General features: G+C 39.6%; 2 protein-coding genes across 2 annotated transcripts; one reads left to right on the top strand and one right to left on the bottom strand.

The window, feature by feature from the left end:
• Positions 1–13,329: 13,329 nt before the first annotated feature.
• PEX39 (peroxisomal biogenesis factor 39) lies at positions 13,330–15,308 on the top strand. Its single transcript, XM_074264717.1, has 2 exons — positions 13,330–13,354; positions 13,906–15,308. The coding sequence occupies exons 1-2, from the start codon at positions 13,330–13,332 to the stop codon at positions 14,640–14,642; spliced, it is 762 nt and encodes a 253-aa protein (XP_074120818.1). The 3' UTR covers positions 14,643–15,308.
• Positions 15,309–17,615: 2,307 nt separating this feature from the next.
• Positions 17,616–26,742, bottom strand: RPL7L1 (ribosomal protein L7 like 1). The gene is made up of 7 exons (XM_074310878.1): positions 26,614–26,742; positions 25,364–25,472; positions 23,737–23,900; positions 21,517–21,654; positions 19,301–19,410; positions 18,966–19,180; positions 17,616–18,335 (listed from the first exon to the last, which is right to left on the bottom strand). The coding sequence occupies exons 1-6, from the start codon at positions 26,625–26,627 to the stop codon at positions 18,972–18,974; spliced, it is 744 nt and encodes a 247-aa protein (XP_074166979.1). The 5' UTR covers positions 26,628–26,742; the 3' UTR covers positions 17,616–18,335; positions 18,966–18,971.
• Between the last annotated feature and the right edge of the window lie 629 nt (positions 26,743–27,371).

Here is a 27,371-nt window from a genome sequence, read left to right on the forward strand (position 1 = left end):
GAGGGTCAAAAGAAATGAATTAAAGGCCTGTGCAAATCTTTAAACTCAATAAAAATGCTAACTATTGTTATTAAATTTGGGAAGTCGGGCTCTATACTCTCCAAAGTTCTTCCCAGCTCTGACATTTCAATGTCCTGTGCTCCCACATTCCATGTTCTAAGGTCCCATCTAGTCTCAATATTCTATATTCTGTGCTTTGACATTTATATTCTAGGTTCCAGTTTTATCAGTCTGTCTATGAATTCTCTCACCAGCCTTCCCAGATTACTTTAGCCTATATTGATTTCTTTTTCCTCTGATTTTTTTTTTTTAATTTAAATTTTGGAGATAAGTTGTGTTAAATGATTCATCTAAGTTCACACAACTAGCAAGTGTCTGAACTTGAACCCAGGTCCCCCTGATTGTGGTGCTCTATCCACTGTGCTGACTTCCTTTTTACTTTTGGATCTATATCACACCATCTCTAACTTTCCTTGTCTCTATTTTTTTTCTTGTATTATGTATATGTGTTCTGACACAGATTCAATTCCCACAGAGCAGGAGGAGATGAGGAACTTGGAGGAACATTGGGAAAAGTAATCCAGTTTGGCTGGAATTGTAGTGTCAAAAGGAGAAAGGTGAAATAAAGAAAGTTAGGTTAAGATCAGATAGTTGAAAGCCTTGAATGCCAGGCTAAGAATATGGTTTTTGTTTGAAAAGTAATAGGTAATTGTCATTGATAGAGGTGACAGTGACTTCAGGCTGGATCTAAAACCTCCCTAACTCTCAACTGTTTGCCTTTAGTATTCAGGATCAAGAGCATGGGAGCCTCCTTCTGCAGAGCATGATACCTAGGGTGGCAAGGAAAAGAGACTAAGTGAAAAAAAGAGACCTATAGGATTCCTACAGGAACCTCAGAGAAGAAGTTCAGTTACCCCATTTCCTATCTCCAACCCATGCTGAGGGCATCAGGCCAGAGGAAAACCCAGAAAGACAGAAAAGAGAAGGCTAGACCAAGCAGGGAGAGAGGGACTCACCTGTGGAAGAGCTGGAGTTCCCAGGGTCAGGAGAAGCAGCAGCCAGGGCTTTGCCATGGCCCAGCTTGAGAGGTGAAGATGCTACAACTGTAGCTCCCTCCCTAAGAGGTGGAGGGATGCCACGTTGCCCACAAAACTACCTTCCACACCACAGACCCAGCTGCAACTGAGCAGCTCTAAGCCAGAGCTATTTCCCAGAAGTTGACTAGCCCCTCCCTCTAATCTATCTCTACCCTTTTCCTAATTCTATGTCTGGGAACCCCAAATAAATGTCTCTCACTCTAGGTAGGAATGGCTCTCTGACCAACCCATCACTAAGTCTGAGTGGTCAGTTTCTTCCAAGTTTGAAACCTTCCTCCTGGAATTGTGTGCAACAACATCAGAGCAGTATTATTTAGAGTTGGAAGAGACCTCATCTAGTCTAATTCCTTCATTCAAAATTTTTTAAAGTTAAATTAATTTTTAAAATTATTTTTTCAATGTTTATTTTTATTTATGATTTTATATTAATTTATTATAATAATTATAACATTATATTTATTAATACTTCTCTTTATTTATTAACAATTAATATTTATTATCATTATATCAATTATAATTGTAAATATTCATTTATTATTAAATAAATAAAAAATTTTCAACAAGTAAACATTTATTTACTCTCCCTCTCTCAATTTAAAATAAAAAGGACAAACAAAAGCCTTGTATCAAATAAACAGAATTAAACAAAACAAGTTCCTACATTGTCCATGTCCAAAAATGTATTTCACACTACATCCGGAATCTATCACTTCTCTGTTCAAAGCATGCTTGATCATCAGTCCTCTGAAATCAAGATTGGTCATGACATTGATCAGAGATAAGTCATCGTTACCTTATAATGTTGTTATTGCATAAATCGTTCCCCTAGTTCCATTATGTTGTTGTGTAAGTTCATAAAAGTCTTCCTAGGTTTCTCTGAACCCATTTGTATTTTTTAAAATAATGTTCTATTATGTCAACTTTTGCATTTTTTAGGGCATTTTTTCCCAGCTCTTTTCAGTCTTTATACCTCTTGGCTCTCAGTAAACCTTCCAATAATCCCTGTTCAACATGAAATGTTTTATAGTTTACCAGAACACATGCACATAAAAAATAAAATAAAGATATAAATGAATGATTTATGGAGAAACTTAATTTGTTATGTAATGATATGTGTAGTATCACAAAATTTCCAAATGTTTATCAGAATACAGTCAAATTATTTAATGAGGCCTTTGATTCTGTTTATCAACCCACAGTTTTATTCCTACTATATAGTTTTTGAAAGAGACACTGAAATATATCATGCTCAGTTTTCAATTTTCTTCTTGCTTTAGATTTTATTGAGAATAATTAGTCAATAAACCTTTATTAAGACTGGTGATGGAAAATGATATCCACATCCAGAGAAAGAACTATAAAAACTGAATGCAGATCAAAGCATATTATTTTTATTATTATTATTTTATTTCCCCCAGTTACATGTAAAAACTTTTTTTTGTTGTTATATACGTTCATTCATTTTTTCAAAATGTATTTCCATATGAATCATGTTGGGAGAGAAAAATCAGAACATAAAAGAGAAAAACCATAAGGAAAAAAAAGGTGAAAATAGTATGTGTTGATCTACATTCAGTCTTTGCAGTTCTCTTTCTGAAGGCGGATGGCATTTTCTATCCAAAATATGCTGGTATTGCTTTGGATCACTGAACCAATGAGAAGAACTGAGTCTATCATAGTTTTTCATTGAATAATTCTGCTGATGCTTTGTGCAATGTTTTCTTGGTTCTTTTGTTTCACTTAACAAAGCATACTATTTTCACTTTGTTTTTGTTTTTTTTCTTCTGGTTTTTTCTTTTGTTTTGATTTGTATTTCAAAACATGATTAATATGGAAATATATTTAAGATGATTGTACATGAAAAACCTCTTTCAGATTGCTCACTCTCTTGGGGGAAGGCAAGGTGAGAAAAGGAGAAAAAAAATCTGGAACTCAAAATCTTACAAAAATGAATATTGAAAACTAATTTCACATGTAATTGGGAAAAATAAAAGTTCAATTAAATTTTAAAAATAAATAAATACATTTTTTAAAATTATGAAGCACCTACTATGTGCCAGATATTGGGTTAAGTGCTAGAAATGCAAAGAAACAAAAAAGATATTCCTTGCTTTTAAGGAACTCACAGAGCTAATCAGAGGGACAAACTGCAAACAACAATAGACAAACAAAATAGAGATAGATTTTGTTTGTCTCTATATAAAAACATATAGTCAACTGAGAGCAGACACTAGAATTGAGGGGGGCGGTTTATGGAAATGTTTTGTATAACTTCACATGTACCTTTGTAATGGATCGTGGGGGTGGGGAGTAGGAGAGAGAATCTGGAACTCTTTAAAAATTAGTTTTGCATGTAACTGGGGAAAATAAAAATATTAAATATTAGGATTAAGGGAGATTAGGAAAGGCTTCTAGAAGAAGGTAGAATTTTAGCTAGGATTGGAAGAAAGCCAGGAGGCAGAGATAAGGAGGCAGAGCATTCCAGGTAGGGAGGACATCCAGTGAAAATGCCCAGAGTCAGAAGACAGAATGTCTTGTTTAAGGAAGAGCAAAGAGGCCAGTGTCACTAAGAATATGTGTGGAGTATAAGGTGTAAGAAGATTAGAAAGCTAGTGAGTGGGGTGGGGGGAGAGAATTAATTATGAAGGGTTTGAATGCCAAGGATTTCATACTTGGTGCTGGAGGTTGAGGAGCCACTGGAGTTTATTAAGTAGGGGATTGACTTGGTCAGAGCTACACATTAGAAAGATCACTTTTGAGAAGTGAGTGGAACATGGGCTGGAGCTGGGAGAGGCTTTTGATAGGCAAATCAATCAGCAAACTATTGTAATAGGATGGGGAGAATCCAGATTCACCGAGATAAGTTGTTGTAAATGAAATTCAAACCTTATAGTTTATTTAGTAATAATGGAATATAGTTCTACATGAGCACTCAAAAACTTTTGTTAACGTCATTGCAAGTTAGTTCATTTTCTAGTTATATTGCTTTAACTCTTTCTTTCAAAATTTCAGATTCACCATTATAGTCTTTCTTTCTTATCCTTTCTTCCAAACATATTCTAGTCAGCCAACTGCTGGCACAATAAATGGAGTGCTAATCAGACATTTGTTTTTTGGATGATCTTGGGCAAGACATTTAATGACTGTTTGCCTCAGTTTCCTCAACTATAAAATGGGAATAATAACAGCACTTATCTGAAGGGTTGTTGTGACAATCAAATGAGATAATATTTGTGAAATATCGGGCATATAATACTTAAAATAATACATAAATTGTTATTCTCTTCCCTTCCACTTCCTTGTTGTTCTCTCTTTAATCTATAATTTTTTTTCATTAACACTTTTAGAATATTCCAATAACACTGGGAAATGAGTGTAAACTGTTATTTTTACCTTCTGAATCCAATTCTTCCTGTGCAACAAGAAATTCGGTTCTACACACATATATTGTATCTAGAATATATTGTAATATATTTAACATGTACAAGACTGCCTGCCATCTGGGGGAGGGGGTTGGGGGAGGAAGGGAAAAAATCTGAACAGAAGTAAGTGCAAGGGATAATGTTGTAAAACATTACCCATGCATATGTACTGTCAAAAAAAAAGTTATAATTATAAAATAAAATAAAAATTAAATAAACAAAAAAAAGAATATTCTAATAAAATTATACAGGTAATTACAAGATATCTACACCCCCTTGATAAACTTTTCACATCCCTTGAGAGTATATGTACCCTAGATTAGAAGTCACTTTAGAAGGAACAGAAATCCAGGAGGGAAAGAAAATTGTCCAAAATAATAAGTGACAGAGCTGGGATTTGAATTTATATCTCTCTATTACATGTAACTGCCCTTGGGAGGGAGCAGCTAGGTGGCACAGTGGATAGAGCACCAGGCTTGGAATCAGAAAGACTCATCTTTTGGGTTCAAATGTGACCTCAGTCACTTCCTAGTTGTGTGACAAGTCACTGGGCAAGTCACTTAACTGTTTACCTCAGTTTCCTCATCTGTAAAATGAGCAGAGAAGGAAATGGCAAACCACCCTGTATGTTTTCCAAGAGAAACCCAAAAGAATCATAAAGAAAGAGTCAGAAATAACTGAAAGCCACAGCCTTTTGGAATAGCGATCAAAACACAAGATAAGAAAAAGGAGTAAAGGAAGGTTCCTACTCCTAGAACCATTCCTAAGATATTTCCTTGGAATTCCTGCCGTGGCCTAGGTGAGATATCCCCCACAGCATGTATTCGATTCAAATTCCATTCCAAATTAACTCAGTTGGATTCAACTAAAATCTTATTAAGCATCTACTGAGTTCAAGGAATCGTGATTGGTATATTGTGTGAGGAAGAGGGGAGAGGTATGTAAATTAATAGGAAAAGCCATCTGCCTTCAGGGAACTAACAAACATATTTTGTATGATGTGAATAGAGAACATAATAAATGCAGATCATTATTGGCCAAGAAATGAGTGAGGGGGAAGGAGAAATCACGAAAAGCTTTGAGGAGGTGACATTTGAGCTGGGTTTTGAAGAAAGGGCTGGAATTGAACAGGCAGAAATCAAGGGAATACGTTTCAGGCAATTATGTGAACATAGTTACAGAAACAGGAGGTTTCGGAGGACAGTGAATAGTCTAATTTGACAGAGTATAGGACATATGGACAGGAATAGTGTGAGGAAAGGTGGGAAAGGTGACACCATATTGGAGAGATATGAATCCTAAGACAAGCAGTCTGGCGTTGATTTGGTAGGCAATAGGGTGTTCTCAGAGTGGCTTGAGAAAGGGGGTAATGTGATCAAAACTGCATATGTGGAAGATAATTGTGCAATGATATGAAGGCTGGATTGGAGGAAAAAGGAACTGAAAGTGGGAAGAATTTCAAGAGATCTTTATATAATTCCAAGAAAAAAAATCTACTTGAATAGTAGCAGAAGATAGAGGAACTTGCCTCTCCCTGATCACTCATGGTGGAATCATTTATTTTCTAATTTATTTTTTCTAGCTTACTTTATTTTATTTTTAAAATTTTAATAGTATTTTAGTTTTCCAAATACATGCAGATAGTTTTCAACATTCACCTTTGTAAAAACCTTGTATTCTAAATTTTTCTTCCTTTCTACCCCATTCTTCTCTTCCCAGGACACCAAGCACTCCAATATAAGTTAAACATGCAATTCTTCTAAACATTTCCATATTCATCATGCTGCACAAGAAAAATCAGATCAAAATGAAAAAAGAGAAAGAAAAAAGCAGACAACAGGAAAAAAAGTGAAATACTATGCTTTGATCCTATTCAGTCTCCATAGTTCTCTCTCTGGATGTGGATGGCACTTTCCATCACAAGTCTATTGCAATTGCCTTGAATCACCTCATTGTTGAAAAGAACCCAGTGGTGGAATCATTTAATCTCTCTTTTAGACTCAGTCCTGCCTCAGGGACAAATTCAGCTCCCAAGGAGGGAATACAGGGATCCCAGGATTTGGGGTTAAGGACCTCAATCAACTTCAAGTCTGGTCCTTCTCTGACCTTGTGCTCCAGCTTTAACAACTAGAGTTTCTCTTATTTCTCATGACTGAGCCACTGCCTTATACTCCAGGAGTAGTAAATGGGGTCTCTGTCATATTTCAGTTTCCTTTCTAGTACTTCACTTTCTCTAGGACTGCTGACTGGCTTTAGCATTTTCCTTTTCCTTCCAGAGTGTAGAACTCTGGAGTCTTGACTCTGAACCCCAGTCCTGGTATTTGGGCCACCACTAGCCAAAGACAGGCTGCACCATCATTGACTGCCCGTCTCAGTATAGTAGAGAGAATGGGTAGAAGAGGAGACAGGAAGCTTTTTGGTCTGGCTGTGCAAGATCCCTTGAGAACTGTCCAGCCATATCCAGAATAGCTGAATTTCACTGGCATTTTTCTCAGGGCCTGCAGCTAGCCAAATATATTCTGGAGCCATTGATGGTTTTTACCAGCTTATATCTGACAGTGAACAGAACATGTGGTGAGAGTGAGAGAGAGAGTAAGTAAAGGAGGCAAAGGGGCCAGTTGAGGTTGGGAGTAAGTGTGCAGCTGCAAGTCCCACAGTGTAGGGGCTCCTGGGTCTTTTCCCACTTATGTCTTAATTGTGGTGAATGGAGGGTTCTCACAGGTGTTTTTTTGGTCTGGTATCTTGACATAATTGTTTCAGAGCCCAGATATAGTATTCACCATGTTGAGGGAATAAATGGTGATAAAGTAAGCTGCCCCTTTGAATTTGTACCAGGTGAGCTCATTCCAGAGTGTCTAATCTCTAAACAAAAGATATTTAGCAATGGACACTGAGACATGACAATCAGGCAACAAACATTTATTAAGCACCAACTATATGCCGGATAGGGCAACTAGGTTACTGGAGTCAAGAAGACCTGAATTCAAATCCAGCCTCAGATACTTAATAGCCAATTAACCTTACTTGCCTCAGTTTCCTCATCTGTAAAAAGAACTGGAGAAGGAAATGATGAACCACTTCATTATCTCTGCCAAGAAAACCCCAAATGTGGTCACAAAAAGTCAGACATGACTGAAGCAGTTGATCAGCAAGTACTCTGCTATGTACTAGGGATACAAAAACAAAAATGAAACAGTCCTTGCCCTCAAGGAATTTATATTCTATTGAGGGAGACAACACATAGGTATTTAAGTAAATATAATGTATATAAATATCCATATATCATATGTATGTATATATTCAATAGGATACTGGAGACTGGCTCCTGATCTGAAAAATTCCCCATTATCTTCCTATTTGGTGCCTAGGGAATTTGCCTGAAGCACAGAACTGACAAAAAGACCAATTCTTCAAAACTAAAGTGGGCAGCTGAAGCCATGCCAGAACTGGCTAAGAGCAGCAGAAGGAAGAGGGAGGTCTCGGGGAGAATTGCCTCAACATGGTGACACCATTAACTTCCTGCTTACATTAAATAAAAGTGACTAATCATTGCAATGATGATTTATATATTTCATTATTGATAGAGAAAAAGAGAGACAGGAGAGGGAGATGAGCATTACATTTTAAAGTGTGAAAGAAATATATTTGCTAATTGTGGAATATTTTGCTGGTAAAGTTCTCTTACTGGGGGCTTAATCTATTAGAAGTAGAAAAGTGATCCATATTTTTCTAATTTACTAGGGTAGAAAGGAAGAGAGAAATTTAAACCAGTTTATTTCTTGATCAAATGAATCAACAGCTTTGTCTGGAGGAGGCTAGAATGCTCTCCCTCTCTCTCTCTCTCTCTCCCTCTCTCTCTCTCTCCCTCTCTCTCCCTCTCTCTTCCTCTCTCTCTCTCTCTTCCCCTCTCTCTCTGTCTCTCTCTCTCTCTGTCTCTCTCTGTCTCTGTCTCTCTCTCTCTCTCTCTCTCTCTCTCCCTCCCCTCTCTCTCCCCCCCCCCCTCTCTCTCTCCCTTTCTCCCTTTCTCTCTCTCTCTGTCTCTCTCTGTCTCTGTCTCTCTCTGTTAAGGCAATTGGGGTTAAGTGACTTGCCCAGGGTCACACAGCTAGGAAGTGTTAAGTGTCTGAGAACAGATTTGAACTCAGGTCCTTCTGACTTCAGGGCTGGTGATATAACCACTGCTCTACATAGCTGCCCCTAATATTCTTAATTTTCAAAAATAATATTCTGCTACATTCCTGTACCACAGATATTTAGTTACTTTCTAATCAATTGACACTTACATTATTTCCAATTCTTTACTATCACAAAAAAGTGTAGCTATGAAGATTTTGGTATATATCAGGGACATTTTTTTCTGTCTTTGATATACTTTTGTGTTATTCCTAAAAATGGCATATAAGTCAAAAAGTATGAACATTATATTTATTTATTTTCACTCCTCTGGAATTACACAATACCTAACAGCTGCTACCATTCAGAAGACTAGAGCTTGGATTATATTTCAAAAGGGAAGAGATACAAGTACAAGCAAGAATAACTTATGAGAAAAAAAACAGTATAAACTTATGAAGGTGGGGGAAATGGACATTTATAAACATTCTTAAAGAAAAGTCCAGAACTGAGTAGACAACTGGAAATGAAAATGCAGATACCAAGAGAAACACAGAATGGCACACATTTGTATAATTGACAAAAAAATGTGGAAATGGATTGTTTACATATTAAATAGGAGGTTAACAAGAATATCTTTTGATATCTTTATCTTTAAGGAAGGGATGTAGAAAAGTTAAAATGACAGAAGGCTTGTGGGTTGTTTTGTTCTGTTTTCATGATTTAGAAGAATATAAAAATAAGAGGGACAGGGAACTATCCTGGAAAGGAAAGGAGGAAGAAGGGGAGGGAGACTTCAATTTTATAATAGAATACATAAGATGAAGAGCATATAGCCATAGAGGGAAAGGTGGAGATGGGCATCCTGTAAAGTTCATTTTCCTCTGAATTGACTAAAGGAAGATTGAATACAATTAAACACACAAACGTACATACATTGTTGTTTGTCCTTCATTCTACAAGTTGACTTATGACATGAAGGAGTTGATACCATGCCATACAAGTGAATTAGATTTCACAGAGGGACTCTGGGAGATGTGTTTTTTCCAGGTAAGAGAAGAGAGTGCTCTTATCCTGAGATAGGACTGGAGGGTAGAATTTCTGACAGAGGGAGCTGGAGAAATCTCTCTGAAGTGGGTCCAGAAAAGAGTTTGAGAGAGAGTGTAGTTGTGGTAGAAGCGGCAGCCACAAGTGAAAAACTCTTTCCAGGAGATAAGAGATGCCTTTCAGCAGCTGGAGACTTTTCCTTTCCTTGACTCTTACTTTGGCTTACTAAGGGAATCTAGTAAACAATGACTGAATTCTTGCTTCCAGAGGAATTGCTGGAAAGAAGGCAAGCCTATTCCATTTTCCCTCTGTTCTGTTTTCTCACCTGGAGCAATAAGGGGAGAAAACTAATTATTAAAGGTTGTTTAGATCTTTAAACTTTCTGCCTAATATGGTTGCCTAATATATTTTTTAGCCAGTCCAATAAAGATAATTTTAACGGCATAATGAGGTTAAAGTTTTGCTATAAAAAGCGTAAAATGATAAGGAAAAACTATGGATATTTGATGGTGCTAAATTCAAGGGGCTGGAATATCTGGAATTCAAATTTTGAAAAAAGAATTTTAAATTTGTTTTTACAGTGTTATAAAACTTACATGTAATTGGGAAAAAATAAAATATTAAATTAAGTGGGTAAAAAAAAAAATCATCATCCTGACTAATGGATTAAGAGATTGTTTGAGGGTTCAAAGGTTCATATGAATTTTTTACAATTTGTATTGTAAAGGATGGGTTTTGTTGTTGGTTTCTTTTGTTTTTGTAGCTTTATACAGAAAGAAAGACACGTGGAACTGACACCTTTATCCTGGATTTAAACCTGCAGGAGCTAATCTCATAATCTCTAAACCCACTGATCAATCTGAGTCAAGAGTTTCCCTTCCCCTCTTCCCCGCCCCCTAGCACAGAGAGAGAGAGAGAGACAGAGACAGAGACAGAGAGACAGACACAGAGAGAGACAGAGAGGAAAGGAGGGAGGGAGGGAGAGAGTATATAGAATAGAGACTTGAAGAGATCATGTCCTGAGGCAATCATAGTGACCTCTGCTGGACAATAAATATCATAACCAACTTTGATTATAGGTGCACCACTTAACCTCCTCCCAAAGAGATGATGAATTTGGGCTGCAGAATGAGACATACATATTTTAGACAAGGAGGATGTGGGAATTCGCTTTGCCTGATTATGCATATGTTACAAAGTTTGTTTTTCTTTTCTTTTCTTTTTTAATTGGGGGAATGCCACTACATACCATTTAACCTCCTGCCAAAAAGGTGATAGATTTAAGTTGCAGACGTACATTTTTGGACCTGGAAGCTGTGGGAATTTGTTTTGTTTTGCTTGTCAATATATCTGAAATAAAAATTGCTTTCTTTTTTTTCTTTTTTTCTTTTGCGAGAGGGGACTGGAAGGAAAATAAATGTTTGTTAATTAAAAAACAAATTTTTAAAAAGACTACTCTGCTTCCCTAATGCATTATTGGTGGAATTGTGAATAGACCCAACCATTCTGGAACTGTGCCCAAAGGGCTATAAAACTGTGCATACATTCCCTAATTGATGGGCATCTACTCCTTTTCCTGTCCTTTATTACCACAAAAGAGCTGCTACAAACATTTTTGCACAAGTGGGGCCTTTTCCCTCCTTTATGATTTTCTTGGGATACAGACCCAGTAATGGTGCCCTTTAACCCAGCGGTATCACATTCAGCATATTGATTTCGTTCCTTTCCAAGAAAGGGCGGGTGAAGGCAGGGGATGTTGATCCAACAACCAGGATCTTTTTAGCTTCCAGGATAATATTTATAACTGGAAATATCCATCACAGGATTGCTACTTAGTGATCAGAAATCAGGGCTCTGAGATTTATTGTCTCATCCAAGCAGGACTTATACAGAGGCCGCCTGTTTTTAGTCAACTTGTAGCTTGGAGGGATGAAGTGGGGAGTCTTATGTCTGGACATAGTTCTATAACCAGCAAGTGAAATGCTCACTGAGAGCATCTCCCTTCTAAAGACCCTTTGAGCCAATGGCTCTTCCTACTCAATAGCCAATAGGGTTGGTCTTTTCTTGTCATCACTAAAACGCCTCAAGGCTGGCCAGAAGCAGGAAGGGTACTATGTAAATGCTCCATGACTTTTGTTACACTTATGTGAATATGGCTCCCTCTTCAGGTAGGTGTAATCCTTTTAAGAACAGCCTGTCCTTCAAAGGTGTCAGTTCCTCCCTAATTGGGAGACAGAAACAGAGACAGAGAATCACAGACAGAAACCAAGATAGAGGGACAGACAGAAAGCCAGAGAGAGAGAGAGACAGAGACAGAGACAGAGACAGAGAGAGAGGAGAGAGACAGAGACAGAGACAGAGAGAGAGGAGAGAGACAGAGACAGAGACAGAGAGAGAGAGAGAGAGAGAGAGAGAGAGAGAGAGAGAGAGAGAGAGAGAGAGAGAGAAAGAGAGAGAGAGAGAGAAAGTCCAAAAGTGGACTTCATTCTGTTTTATCAATTTCTTCTCATTTTTCTTATCTTTTATGAAATAAGTGTTTGGTGGGAGAACAATGAAACTGGCTGAGATGAAATCACTGCCCAAAGGGTCTGGGCAGAACTACTTCCTTTTATCCCAGAATGACAAGGGGGAACCCAATTCTGAACCCAACAAAAGCATTGAACTGCTAAACTGAAAACATCTGATGTGAAGCAGATATATTCCTCTTGAAGTTAAAAAAATGAGGGATCCCGGGCTGTTTTCCTACTCTCCATTAAAGGGGAACTCTAGTTTTCCTGACTTTGGAATGGGGTATTCCAATTATGCTATTTGTAAACCGCCTGGTCCTATGTTCCTGGTTACTGTTGTGTGTATGTATATAGTATCTGCCCCAGAAATACTACAAACTCTCTACAGGCAGCGACTATTTAATTTTTGTCACCACATCCCTAGGGTCTGGCATATTGCTGATTGATTCCTTTGTATTCCAGGAATTGTCTTTTTCCCACGACCACCATCTTCTCTATAAGGAACCAGGAATCAAACCAAAAGTGTCTCTGAAGTGAGGGGAAGTTTACGAGCGTGCCCAACAATGTAAAAGGCTTTGGAGCGTTCCCGACAGAGAAGATCCCTGGATTTGGGAACTAGGATGTGGTCAAACTGCTCTCGGGAAAGGCTGGTCAAGTTCACAAGTTCGCCAACAATGTGTTAGGGTCCCCGTCTCCCTACACCCCTTCCAACGTTTATGATTATCTTTTTTGAAGTGTTTTTTAAAGTATGTGACCAGTTAAAAGGATCTTACCAACCCTCCCCATTATATTGATGTGTAAGTGATGAGAAAACAGAAATCCTGGGGATGCATCTTGTGAATCAGTGTGGTACACTGAAGGTGACAGATTTGGAGTCAGCTCGGGTTTGAATTCAAGCTTTCAGCAAGCTGAAGGAACTGGGGGGTGGGACTCTCGGAGGAGGAAGAGACTGTGGAATTGTGTTCTAAAATCTAAAGGGTTATCCCGTGAAAGAGGAATTATACTGATTTCATTTTTTAGTAAAACCAGAGCTTGGATGCCTGATCCCAAGAGGCTTGAGGTCAGAAAAACCATTAGAGCTGGCCGAAAGGGGACCGGCTCATAGCAGGACCTGACGGACCTTGGATGTTTTTAAGGGACGGAATGGACACTTATCAGAGATGCGAAGGTGAGGGTTCCTTTTGTTTGCAGGCTGGAACAGGTGGTGGCGGAGACCTCCCTGGGCTGCGGTGTTGGAGCAGCCGGGCGGTGCAGCATCTAAAGTGCAGGGCCCGGAGTCGGGAAGACCCCAGTTCAGACGTGGTCTCAGACACTGTGACCCTGGGCCATAGTTTCCTCCCCTGGAGAAGGAAATCCCAGATGTGGTCACAGAGGAGGATTAGACGGTACAACTAAGCTCTTTAACGCGCTGCACAAATATGAAGTGATGCTCCTGGTGCAATGGACAGCGCACTCTGCTTTTGGAGTCGGAGGATATAAATTGGGTTTCTGAACCTCACTTCATTCATCTGCAGAACGTGAGGAAGTGTGTTGTGCTACAGATAATCTCTGAAGTTATGTCAATCTAAGAGCTGATCTTTTCTATCCTTGACAATCTGATTGATTGTGGCTCCCCCTCCGGGCTGACTTGGTAGGGCCCGTAAAGCTATCTTAGAACCATTTCTAACCTTGCATTGGTTCTGTGATTGTGCTCCCCCACTCTGGGCTGACTTGGTACAGCCCAACTCCTCTCTCACATCCGGTCAGCAGTCCTTTTCCGGACTCTCGAATCGGAAGTGGGGGCTCTCACGCCTCCTCCGGCTCTGCCTGGCGTCCCTTGGGAAATCTTTTGTCCTCCTGCAGAAGCCGGTGTTAGGCGGCACTGGTGCACGGGAAGGATTGGGGGTGGGGGTCGTCTGCTATCAGAACGAGTCTGTGTTCTCCTCTACTCCGCTCTTGACAGCGGAGCAGGCTCGGTAGCCAGTTCCGGCCAGGTGCAAATGCAGCCCAGCCCGAGGGCAGAGAACCCCAACCCCGACCCGATGGGACGGAAGAACCCTGGACCCGACCCTGCAGGAGGAGAGGACCCGGCCCCCAGCCCTGTCGTCGTGGATAATGTGATGCTCTATGTCCCCGGGCCTCAGGCTCGGGAGGAGGAGGGTGGCCCTAGCCTCGGAGATGCGGATCGGGCAGAAAACCCGCGCTGCCCTGCGGTTGAGCAAGCGGGGCCAACTTGCCCCTACACCTTGGACCAGGGCCCGGCGCAGCCCAAGGGGAAGAGGGAGGTTCCGGAGCCGTCCCGTGCCGTGTCTCTCTCGGAGATTCTGCGGCTGGTCCAGCAAGGCCAGGACATTCCGGGGCTGGAGAAGTTGCACATTACGGCCACCTGCCGGGAGCCCACCGCATCGCGCATCCCTCGGAGGCCCAAGCCTTGGGAAACTGGGCTTCCCGCCAGCCCCGCCGTGCCCTCGCCCTAGACCGCGACTAGCCTCGGCGGCGGCCCTAAACCCCGGGACCGCTGGGGGGGAGGGGGCAGACCTTTGCGAATACTGCCGCCTGCTGCCACTTTCTTTAAGCAAACATGAAGAGCTTGTCTTGTGACTGGCGCGCCCTCGTGAGGTTGGGGCGAGGTTTTCGGGAGAAAAAAATACCCTCCTGAGAGCGAGGGGCATGAATGCAAAGGGCGGTAGACTTGGCTAAGAGAAGTGGATTTCAGCCGCCTCGGACACTCCTTGGTACCTAGAGCAAATTAGTCCACTTCCCAGCCACTTTCCTCCACACAAGTGATGTGGAAAATGTGCAACCTAAGCTTAGAACACTGCATTTATACTAGGCCCGTTACCTGAACAGCAGCTTTGGTTTCCCTTGCTTTGAGGACAAGCTAAAACTTTATTAACTTGACAGTTATCGAAGGAAATGAATTTGAATACTTAATGAAAAAATGCTTACAAAGTTAGGACTTGACATTTTTGACACTGAAAGTATTCGGTACCGATTTTCAAGATATTGAAAATACAAACCAACCAAATGTTATAAAGCTAGTATGAAATATGAAAATCCACAATTTTAGTCTCTCTTGAATATCCCCTTTCCAAATGGGAGTTTATGGTGTATTAGATTATAAATAAATATGGTATACCTAACACTGTTGTTCACTCATTTCAATCTCGTCCAAATTTTCCTAATCAGATTTTGGGTTTTCTTGGCAAAGACACTATAAGGATTAGCCATTTCCTTCTTCAGCTCATTTTACTAACAAAAAATGGAGATAAACAGGATTAATTGATTTACCCTGGGTCACAGGCTACTATGACCATATTTGAACTTAAGGTGAGTCTGACTTCTGGCCCTCACCCACACTAGCTGTGCCTATTGGTTTTATATATCCATCATCATCTTTACCTAAATTTTAAAATTCTTTTAAGGCAAGAAACTTGTTTTACAGAGTTCAAACCTTGATTTTGCCACTTAATCCCTATTAACTGTCAAGTCCATTTCTTCTAATTCAGTTTACTTGTAAAATGATGAGCTGGGAGGTTTATCTTCCAAATTTCAGTTTAACCAGCAAACCCTCAAGATGCCAGACTTGTCACTTGCCTGGGCATATGATGAGAGTCCCGCTTAAGAAATAATTGTCAAAGGTTTTGTCTTACAATTTCAAAACTACCCTCTTGTTAGCTATGTAACCCTAGTCAAATTATAACCTGTGGATATTTCATTTCCCTTACCTGTAAAAGAATGGCATAGGAATGGTATAATGTAAATAATTGAGAAATATGGGAAGTTTTAAATCTGCACAAATCATTTCAAGAATTAGTAGTAAAAATGGCATCCTTTTAGAAATGTACATTCCTAATTATGTATTATATATATAATATATAATTATATATTTTAATATGGCCACTAAATTAATGACATTTGAAAAGGTAAGGACTCCTAACAAAAGTATGTCAGACAGTGGATAGAGCACCAGCTCTGAAATCAGGAGAACCTGAGTTCAAATCTGGACTCACAGACACTTAACACTTCCTGGCTGTGTGACCCAGGCAAGTCACAATCCTAATTGCCGCAGCAAAAAAAAAAAAAAAAAAAAAAAAATATTCCAGACAGTTCCCAGAAAGTGGTATAACCTGGGAAAGAGGAGACTTTGTCTAGTTCCCCACTTAGTTTTAAACCATTAGCAGCCATAAAATTAGCACAAACCCACTTAATTTTCCAGCAGGGCTTTAAAAGTCTCCAAAAATTCAAGCTTGCTTTTTTTTTCATTGAGAAGAAAATTGGTGACTGGTTTCTTGTAAAAAAAAAACATATATATATAATGCATTCATCACCAGACTTCACGAAATGACAGGCTAGGTAAAAATTCTGCTGCTTGCGCTACTACTGGGATTATATCCCAAAGAAATACTAAAGAGCGGAAAGAGACATATATGTGCCAAAATGTTTGTGGCAGCTCTTTTTGTTGTAGCTAGAAACTGGAGGATGAATGGATGTCCATCAGTTGGAGAATGGTTGGGTAAATTGTGGTATATGAAGGTTATGGAATATTATTGCTCGGTAAGAAATGACCAGCAGGAGGAATATAGAGAGGCCTGGAGAGACTTAAATCAACTGATGCTGAGTGAAATGAGCAGAACCAGAAGATCACTATACACTTCAACAACAATACTGTATGAGGATGTATTCTGATGGAAGTGGAAATCTTCAACATAAAGAAGATCCAACTCACTTCCAGTTGATCAATGATGGACAGAGGTAGCTGCACCCAGAGAAGAAACACTGGGAGGGGAATGAAAATTGTTAGCACTAATATCTGTCTGCCCAGGTTGCATGTACCTTCGGATTCTAATGTTTATTGTGCAACAAGAAAATGATATTCGCACACATGTATTGTACCTAGACTATATTGTAACACATGTAAAATGTATGGTATTGCCTGTCGTCGGGGGGAGGGAATAGAGGGAGGGGGGGTAAATTGGAAAAATGAATACAAGGGATAATATTATAAAATATATATATATATATATATATATATATATATAATAAAAAAAAAATTTAAAAAAAAAAAAAAAAAATTCTGCTGCTTTATCTTTCTTAAGTGCCAGTCTATTTTGCATCTTAAGTAGTGTACCAGAAAGTGAGATGGATTCAAAAGCTGCCTAGAAAAGGGAATAAAGTTCCTATGATGTTCCTAAGACAAACCCAAAGAAAGAAAAGTTATGAAATGTTTAACATTTAAGTGATTAACATTTGTTTCTTTTTCCTCCTCTCTCATAGACATGAGGGTGGGTTTAATGACTTAGACCCTATGTGAAATCTTGTAAAACCCCTCTGCCTTGTGTGTTGGTGTAGATGGTGATCTTGGATGGGAAGACCTGGGTTTAAATAGTTAGTTTGGACATTTTTCCTAGTCAGGTGATTTTGGCCAAGTTATACTGCTGCTCCTCATATAAATATTTTAAGATTTAATTATTAACTTAGATTGGGGGGGGGGGGAGTAAGGGACAAAGGAAGGCCATAAAATAAAGGTAATAAAAAACCAGTCAATGTGAATTTGATCCCTATTGTCAAAGAAAGGGCTAAATTTGTAAGATTACAGTCATTATCTCTAATGATAGGAAGGAAGAGGACTTGGTTTAGAGTTGTGAGGGATGGGAAACCTACCTAACATATCTGCTAGGTAGGATCTATAAGTCACAAAGGTAACTTTAAAAGAGTCCAAGAAGTGATGGACCATTCTGTTTCAAAGTCATTTCAAATCTCAACTCAAGTCCCATTGTCTTGTTCCAAATAGCAAGCAGAGTGACAAAGTATATTTTATAACATTCAATCCTCGGAGTAGAGAATCACATGGCCAACAAGTGATTGCTCTCTGGATGGGTGGCTACCATGAAAAAACTGGAAGGGTTTAAACTAGTTTCCAATTCCAGAATATGAAGTTAGTCATTTCTCTTCACGGTTATGAGACTTTAATCCAAGATGAAAATGGCTGGATAAACCAATATGGTTTCTTCTTCGAGGAAATGTATAGAAGGTGGAGAAGTTCCCTCTACATAGGTGATACACTTTTCGTCTCATCTCATTAGTTCCTGGAGTTTTTCCATCAGAAAAGAAATCTTCTTTGAAGATACTGGGTATAAACTCAGAAAAGACAGAAATCTTCTGAGATTCTAGAGGAAAAAAAGTAATTGAATTAATAGGAGCTCATAGCAACCAGAGCACACACTAAAACTAGGCATCTCAAGAGTCGAAAGAGGAAGGATTGCTTCTTCAAAAATCAGTATACAGTACAGCCCTCGAAGTATCAACTTGGGAGCTTGGAATCCCTGGGTTCAAATTATGACCTGTGAAATCTGTTTCTCAGTTTTTCCATGAAAGGAGGTTGGGGATAAAAGAAAAGGATAGAGAAGGAAAGAGTTAAATTAGATGACATATAAACTCCCTTCTAGCTCTTTATCTTATTCCTTGAGTCTTCACACCCTGAGAGCCCAAAATCCAAAGCAAAACAAAAACCATCTGAGCTTAACTTTTTTCCTCCACGTAGACTTACCCTAAAGCAGTATAGAGTTAAGTGAGGACAGAAACAAGATCTTATTCTGATTTTAAAGATTTCAAGAGAGCAACACACTCTGAATGCAGTCACAGTCAGTCAACTTAACGTCACCACACTGAAGTAGAATGGCAACTTAATCCCACATGTAACCCCTAGTATCACATTTTCAGTAGCTAAATGTTTTCTCTCTTTGACAGACGCCATGATCAAGTCCTAACATCCTTCAAGAAAAGGAGTCCACTCTTACCTTGACCTAGTTCAGCTGCCGAATGATCTGATTGATGCTTTCACCTCTGTAGCCAGGTTTGCCCATTTCCTTGAGAAAGCCCACTCTGTTCTTGGCAGCATGGCGGGCCACAGACAAGGGGAAAGGACACAGAAACCTCGAAACCTGAGAGAAATGTTCCCCCACTGAGTAGATTTCATGGATGACATCTTCTAGACAAATGATACCAAACGTCCCTGAAAAACATCAGCTTTAATTAGTACCAAACTCCACTAAGCCTCTACTTTGTTTCCATTTATTCATCTGTTCTCACCCTCACTATCACAAGAAACAGACACTTATGATTCAATTCTCACCTAGATGCTTTTCAATCAGAGTATTATCTGTTAGGGAGACATTCTTATTATTTATCCTGGCTTGTCCTCGTTTCAGAATAAGCTCACGGACAGATTTTAGATTAGGATATCTGTGAAAAGAAGGAAAACAAAAGCTTTTAATTTTGGAGGCAGATGAGCCAGATTATGAGAAATGCAAAAACAATGCCCTGGCAACCTTACCTCCACCCCACCTTGTCAGTTTGAGAGACACAAAATTGGGAGGAAAATAATAGAGCAGTGGAATCTTATACAGGTCAGAGGAAAATGTCATTACAGAAGTGGTTAAAGTTGGTCTTAATTTAAATTATGAGTTTCAGTATCAACTCTACAAACAAACATCAACATGCTATGATCACCAACACTTCATAAGGCACAGAATTTTTGCTCTAGGAGAAAAAAGGAAATTTAGGTTATTCTAGTCTAGGTCTCTTAAATACCTTATTCTGTCCTGAGATTTTCTTGTTCATAGTTAGATATTCTATTAGTTAGATAAATAGGGAGGGCTTCATCCTTCTACTTTGAACTGAGCAAAGATTTTAAATTTAACCACTGCACTGTCACATATCAGTGCTATTTCACAGAATGGATGCTACTACCTCAGACTATCTGAGTTTCTGATTTTCTTCTGGGGAAAATACTCATTCCCTATTATTGTTCTGTAAGAAATGACCAGCAGGATGATTTCAGAAAGGCCTGGAGTGACTTACATGAACTGATGCAAAGTGAAATGAGCAGAACTAGGAGATCATTATATACTTCAACAACAATACTATATTATGATCAATTCTGATGAATGAGGCCATCTCCAACAATGAGATGAACCAAATCAGTTCCAATAGAGCAGTAATTAAGTGAACCAGCTACACCCAAAAAAGAACTCTGGGAGTTGACTATGAACCACTACATAGAATTCCCAATCCCTCTATTTTTGTCCACCTGCATTTTTGATTTCCTTCACAAGCTAATTGCACACTATTTCAAAGTCTGATTCTTTTTGTACAGCAAAATAACAAAATAACCGTATGGACATGTATACATATATTGTATTTAATTTATAATTTAACATGTATTAGGTCAACCTGCCATCTGGGGGAGCGGGTGGGGGGAAGGAGGGGAAAAATTGAAACAAAAGGTTTGGCAATTGTCAATGCTGAAAAATTATCCATGCATATATCTTGGAAATAAAAAGCTGTAATAAAAAATAAAATAAAATACTCATTCCCCTCTATCAGGAAAGGTATCCCTCTGCAAAGTCTTTCTAGAACCCCAAGACTGAGCAAATCTCTTTATCCCAAATTTTCATAGTGTAATATTTTTTTAAAATTAATTTTATAATTATAACATTTTTTTGACAGTACATATGCATAGGTAATTTTTTTTTTTTTACAACATTATCCCTTATATTCCCTTCTGTTCTGAAATTTCCCCCTCCTTCCCTCCACCCCCTCCCCTAGATGGCAGGCATTCCCATATATATTAAATATCTTATCCTAGGTACAATATATATATGCAGAACCAAATTTTGTTGTTGTTGTTGCAAAGGAAGAATTGGATTCAGAAGGTAAAAATAATCTGGGGAGAAAAACAAAAAATGCAAACAGTTTACACTCATTTCCCAGTGTTCCTTCTCTGGGTGTAGCTGATTCTGTCCATCATTAATCAATTGGAATTGGATTAGCTCTTCTCTATGTTGAAGATATCCACTTCCATCAGAATCCTCATACATTATCATTGTTGAAGTGTATAATGATCTCCTAGTTCTGCTCATTTCACTCAGTATCAGTTGATGTATAGAGTGTAATCTTGAACCTTTCAGCACACAGCATTAATCACCCCCTGAAACACACTAGCTAAATATTCAGTGGAACTGAATAGGGGACAGGAAATGTTACCCAGGCTTTCCTTCCCCAAAGTCTAAAAAAACAAACAAACCTCCATGTGCCTTATTTTCTAAATAGCCTCTAGCTAATTTCATCTTCTTCTCCCTCCTCAAATCATAAGCACACTCAGAAGAGCCCATAATCTCTCTTCCTCCAACATGGTAAAATAAGCACTAATGAACAAGACAGGTTTTTCCTCTTCTACTTTCTTCCTACTCACAGTTTAAATGCCTTCTCCCTTAGATCTAAATTCTTACATCTGTTGTCGTCTTGGTTCTCCTCTCCACAAAGTTACCAGGATATCTCATCACTTACCCCCAAGCCACATAAGGTTCTATAATTCGAAGTTTCTTTAAGGAATCTGGGGTGATTTTAACAAAGACACCACTATAAATTTTCTTCAGACGAAGTTCCTCTATTGTCTCTGTCACCTGGTTACTCACTCCATCAATCCTGATAAAAGAGAGTATAGAAATTAATCTCCTGTGTACAGAAAATATTAGGCCTTGGAAAGGTTCTTTAGAAAAAAAATCAATTCATCTCTTGCTCATAAGAAGTTGAGAGGTCTACTTTCCAAACTGTACTCAGAAATCTAGCAAGGAGCAGTCATCAGAGCAAAACAGTAAAAGCTAGCAGTTTAACTTATTAAGTATCCCACAGCCCAAGACCATGCTCAATTAGGTAGTGAGCTTCTTCAACTGCCTAGATTTTTCTAGACAGAACTGATTCTGTCATTTATTAGTATCTGTAAGATCTTGGATAAGTCATTTCCTTTGATCTGCAAAATGAGGATCATTCTCAAATTCAGACAATGAATTGTTGATTTTTGTAAATAATAGTCTTCTGGAAGAGTTAAACTGCTCAAAAAAGACAAATTGTGTATCACATATGGAACATAGCCTGGAAAAGTAGGCTTTACCTGATTTGTAAAGAACAATGAATGTCATGCTGGGGAATTTGTTTCTTTAATCTTGTAGCTCCTTGAAGTTTTCAAATAGTGGAATTATATGAATCAAGTCAGTGTTTCAGGAAGATCTTACAGTAGTAGTGTGTAGTAAAAATGGGAGTCTGGCTTGCTATTGTTTCTACCTCAAAAGACTTTGGAGTTTGTGAATTTTACTTTTCTTGGTGATTTCTAGAAGTAGCTGAAAATAGTCCTAGCTGATGTGGGAGAGGAAGCAGTGGAGAAAGGTGAGAAGTTTTAGGGAAAGGTATTTGTGTTATGCTTATAGCTGATTAATTTTTTTCAAGGAGCTTTATTGGAACAAGTAATGAATTCTACAATTCTTATTTAAGAAACATAGGTGATTAGATTCCTTGTGAAGTATCATATTGTGGCTTACAGATATGGACTGGGGTAGAAGAAAGGCCCTTTCCAACACTGTTTTGTGATTCTGTGACAAAATAGGGTTCTCTGTAGCAATAAAAAAGCTTTCATTATCAAGTAGTTTTGAAGTCTGATGTTTCTGATGTTCCCTCTGTATGTATATACTTATTTGAATAAGGTGGCTCAAGCTGAACAATATTTTCCAAAGACATCTTTGGAATTTATCATTCTCTCACACTAAACATATAATGAATTGTAAATGAGTAAGTGACTAGTACAGACTTATCAAGTGGAGTCAGTTGGACAGTTTACTTGGATGTCTTGAAGTCACCCCAAAAGTGATAGTTAAAGCTGAATTCTTTATCACCCTACTTTCCAACCTCAGAATCACAAGACAGGAGAACTGGAAGGGACTCAAGGATGTAATCCAGAACTCCCTTACACACAAGCTTATGATTTTCCTGATCACACTCACAACACTGCTAGTGTCATGCTATCCAACCTGTAGAGAATATCTTCCAACAAAGCTTCAAAGCTCTAAGCCTTCTTTGGTGAAATCTCTCTGAACCCTTACAGTAAGCAATCTCTGTATTTTCCCCTTCTATTGTGCCCTCAAATTATTACTTAACTATTTTGTCCTATTGTCACTTGTGTTCTGGGACTCACATGCTAGATTCTCAATCAACATTTGCTGATTAGACGTACAAAGCCTGCAGTCTAGGCACTGTGCTAAAAGCAGGATGTAATGAAGTAGTCATGGCTGTTAGAAGGCCTAGCCTCTAGTCACAACACTACCACTTACTAGTTTTGTGACTTTGGGAACTGATTTAACTTCTCTAAGTCTTGGTTTCTTCATCTATAAAATTAAGTGCCTTTAGGATTCCTTCTTCTTCTAAGATCACATTTTAAGGAAAATCCAAAATTTCTGGTAATCAGTGAGTCTCTAGAATGCAGTCTCTGATCATGGTTCTCCTCCCAAACTCCATCCCCCACCTGTTCAAATCTTTTTATTAATAAGTAGCCATGGTCCATTTACCTAAAGAATTATTAGCACTCAAGGCTAATTTGTAGGGAAAGATGGAAAAACGGTGACATGGACAGATAAGCTCAGTTGTGAGCTTTGAACTATGAATAGAACTCACTGGCCTGCCTGATCAGACAGGTCTCAGAACATTCATTAGGGTAACCCTACCCCTAAAGAGGCTTACCTCTCCATTCGAACCACAAAGGCCAGTTGATGTGCACCCTTTAGCACATAACACCCAGGCTTTGAATCCAGACGCCTGAGCCGAGCTTCGTCACGAGTTACACGATGGCATTGATGAACAAATGATTCCAGTCGTCTGAATTTGAGCTGAGTCCCTTTTTTTTGCTGAATAAACAAAAGAGAAAATCTTTATCAGTCTGTATCTTAATTGCCTTTACTTTTGCAAACCTGATTTAGTCATCATCTGTTATCAATGTTGTAAGGAGAAAATAATCTTTTTTTTTTTTTTTTTTTTTTTTTTTTTTTAAAACAGGTTTTACAGTTAAAAATTGTGAGGTCCCAAGTCATCTGAAAAGTCAAGACACCCAGGACAAAAATGGGTAAAGTAAAATAAGCACAAAACCTCCTAGGGGCTTAGATTTCCAAGTATTGAGCTGATATAACAATTTAAAAAAAAAAGGGGTGGTGGAGGAGGGAACTTATTTAGAAAAGAAAAACAAAAAAAAACTTTTTTTCAAGGAGCCTGGCATGAGTTTAGGATATTATTCCTATTACCAGGGTGAGCATCAGCTGCCCTGGGCCTTTAGTGTCCTTAGATGTTTATTACTGGGGCAGCTAGTTGGTTCAGTGGATAAAGTACCAGTCCTGAAGTCAGAAGGACCCTAGCCTCAGACACTTAATACACTTCCTAGCTGGGTGACCCTGGGCAAACCACTTAACCCCAATTATCTCAGCAAAAAAATAAAAAATAATTTAAAAAAAGTTTATTACCAAGAAAGACCAGAGGAATTAAAATTCTGAATAGAAAAACTGCTTAAAAATACAAAAATTAGCATAAGGATGAAAAGGGCACAATGAATTATTTTAGCAAGATTTCCTAGAGACAGTGACTTTTAATAAAAAGCTCTTAAATAAGGTTATATTTAAAGCCTTTTCTGATCGCTATCATTTCACTCCAAACCAAAAGTTCACATGAAGAGGGAGAGAGAGGAGGTCGAGGAGCAGGGGTTGGTGGGTGTCCTGTATTCAAATACCAAAAAAATATCCTCCAACAAGCCTTTATGAAATGTCAGGTATTATGAATACAAAGAACCCTCATTTTTTTTTTTTTTTTGAAGAATTAAGACTTATTAAAAAACTGTTTTCAACTGCTTTTTAAATTCAAATTTGTATGTAGCCTTTAAGAGAACAGGACAGTGTTTTTCTTTTGCGGGTTTCCCAGGGCCTGAAGCACCTCCTACAGAACTTTGCAAACAGCAGATGTTCAAAATGTGCTTATTGGTGAGAAAATGTAAAATATTGGCTGAAAAACCTTCATATTAAGTGAAATGATCAATATGTTTAAAAGGACAGTATTAATGATTCTGACACTTAGTGTTTTAAAATGTGCAAAACCTTTTAAATACATGATGTCAATTATGCCTCACACAACCGCTGGAGCAGAGGCTTTTAGCTTTGTTAGGTGAGTTTTCAGATAAGAAAACTGAGATTTAGAAAGAGCTTAAGTCCAGCACTTTATTCCTTTTCATAGTTACTCCTAAGCACACTGGAATAAAAACCACATTCAGTACAACCACAGAACATCGGCACCATGTTACTTCTCTCCTCCCTCCGTCTCAAGCCCTTACCTTCCTCTTTTCCAAAAGTGCCTGCTTAGCCTGAGTGGCTTTGAATGCCTGGTAAGCTTTCCTCTTCTTCAGAAGATTCTCTGGAACCAAAGGAATCTTTCTTCTGGGCCTAATTTAGAAAACAAGTAACAGAGGCTGTTGGAAGGGAGCAGATTCTTTCTTTGCTAGTTGAGTTTCTATTAATCCTTAAAAGCCAAATTAAAACCACAAAAACCTTTCCAGCTTCTCTTCCTGGAATCTCATTGTTTTGCACTTTCCTAAGGCAGATGTACCTTGCACCTGTGCGCCTTTTTAAGGAGACTGAGGCCCAACGACAGCAATAACAGCCAGCGTTTAATCATATTTTGAGGTTTGGAAAGTCCCCGGAGGAGCCCGCTCCGAGAGGCGTCCGTGCTGTGCACGTGAGGGATCCCTTCTGACTTTACATATACATAGGAAAGGAGCAGGCGACAGCTAAAACGACTTCCATCTTACATACAGGGAACTGCGACTTGCCCGGGACCACACTCCTAAGTAAATAAGTCCAATCCATACGCTGGGAAGATACCAAGAGACAACGCTGCCCTCGAGAGGTTGGGGGAGAACAAGAGTTAATAACCACAGGAAGAAAAAGCACACTAGAAGCACGCAATCATGGAGGCGGGGCTGTCGGACGGGACGACGGTGGGCTCCGGGAAAGGCCTCGGGAAGGGGCTCCCGGAGGACGCCGGTGACAAGCTGAAGCAAAGTCGAGGCAGACGACCCCCGGGGCGTCCTTGACAACGGATTCTCTAAAACCATCTCCCCGCCAAGACAGCAGAATGCTGGGCGAGCCGTCCCTCTAGCGGAGTTCATTTTCCAAAACCGCCCCTCCCCGCAAAAAGCTACTGCACGTGACCTCGGGGAAACATTTAGACCCGGGAGAGCCAAAACTACTTAAAAGCGAGCTGCTCGGCGGCCCTCCAGGCCACGCAGCGCTCGCTCTCCCTTCCCTCCGCACTGACGCTTAGTCCCTACCCGCCTCTCTTCCCTTCCAAACACTACGGAGCTTCCGATGCCGCGCTCGAGCTAAGTGGAGACGAAGCTTTTCCCGTCTCGAGGCTGGGAGAGAAGCCGGGCTCCGCATCCCGAGCGCAAGCGAGATTTCCGGACTGATACTAAAAACGCCCAGCACGAATCCAAAAGTACCCCCACGCTCCCCTCCCCTGACAAGACCCCAAACCCGCGGATGTCGGTGGATACTCCGCGCCCCAAGATCGGCCAACACTCACTCAGGCTCCGCCATGTTTTCCTGCGTCCCTTACTGAGCATGCGCAGTCCCAGCCTCTCCGTAGAGACGCTCACGCGGATCCTTTATAGGCTAATTTGATCATAGGGTTGGCCTACTCTCCCCGGAGGATTCCCAGCTCGGGAAAACGAGATTGATAAAAGAGGGAAAGAGGCGTTGGCGCTCAGGTCCTGCTCCCGGGGAATCTCCTTTCTCACTCTCTAGAGGCTTCTTCCAAACCGAGCCGGGGGAAGTAAACTACATTTCCCATCAGGCAGCGCAATTTTGCAGAAGATGCCCGGAAGACAAGAGTCTGAAAACACTCCGACCTTTTCACATAACAACCTTATATTGTAGGAGCTGTTTTCGGAGTCCATAACACACTACACTCCCCATAGTTCCCGGTTTTTAACGGTGACGTCACTTCTCACGCTGGTACTTTCCCCTTTTTCTTTACCCTCCTCCCCCAACAAAACCAAACCCCATGACACAATTCTGGGCCGTTTAGATTAGATTGTTATTAGAGGCCGTTTGAGCGCTGTGTAGAGTCCGGTGCAAGTCAGCTATGTGCTCCTGGGCAAGTCACAGGCGATTGTGCCTCAGTTTCCCCTCTAAAATCAGGATACTAACTACTTGCAGGACCTAATTTTGAGGACAGAATCAATTAGGAGATGAAGGTACAAACAGTGTGGGAAAAGGATTAAATTCCTCAGGAGTTTATTCGGTAGGCTCCATTCCTTGTAGAAGATGGCACTTTTTTGG

The sequence above is a fragment of the Sminthopsis crassicaudata genome, chromosome 4, assembly GCF_048593235.1.
Source record: "Sminthopsis crassicaudata isolate SCR6 chromosome 4, ASM4859323v1, whole genome shotgun sequence".
NCBI classification, from domain to species: domain Eukaryota; kingdom Metazoa; phylum Chordata; class Mammalia; order Dasyuromorphia; family Dasyuridae; genus Sminthopsis; species Sminthopsis crassicaudata.

Excerpts from the sequence above, each read along its gene's own strand:
- PEX39 (XM_074264717.1), top strand. The coding sequence starts at position 13,330 with ATGGACACTTATCAGAGATGCGAAG. Across the intron at positions 13,355-13,905 it reads CACTTATCAGAGATGCGAAG|CCCAACTCCTCTCTCACATC; the intron begins GTGAGGGTTCCT and ends GACTTGGTACAG.
- RPL7L1 (XM_074310878.1), bottom strand. Across the intron at positions 19,411-21,516 it reads GAACCTTATGTGGCTTGGGG|ATATCCTAATCTAAAATCTG; the intron begins GTAAGTGATGAG and ends TTCTTTTCACAG. Across the intron at positions 19,181-19,300 it reads TCTGATTGAAAAGCATCTAG|GGACGTTTGGTATCATTTGT; the intron begins GTGAGAATTGAA and ends GATGTTTTTCAG.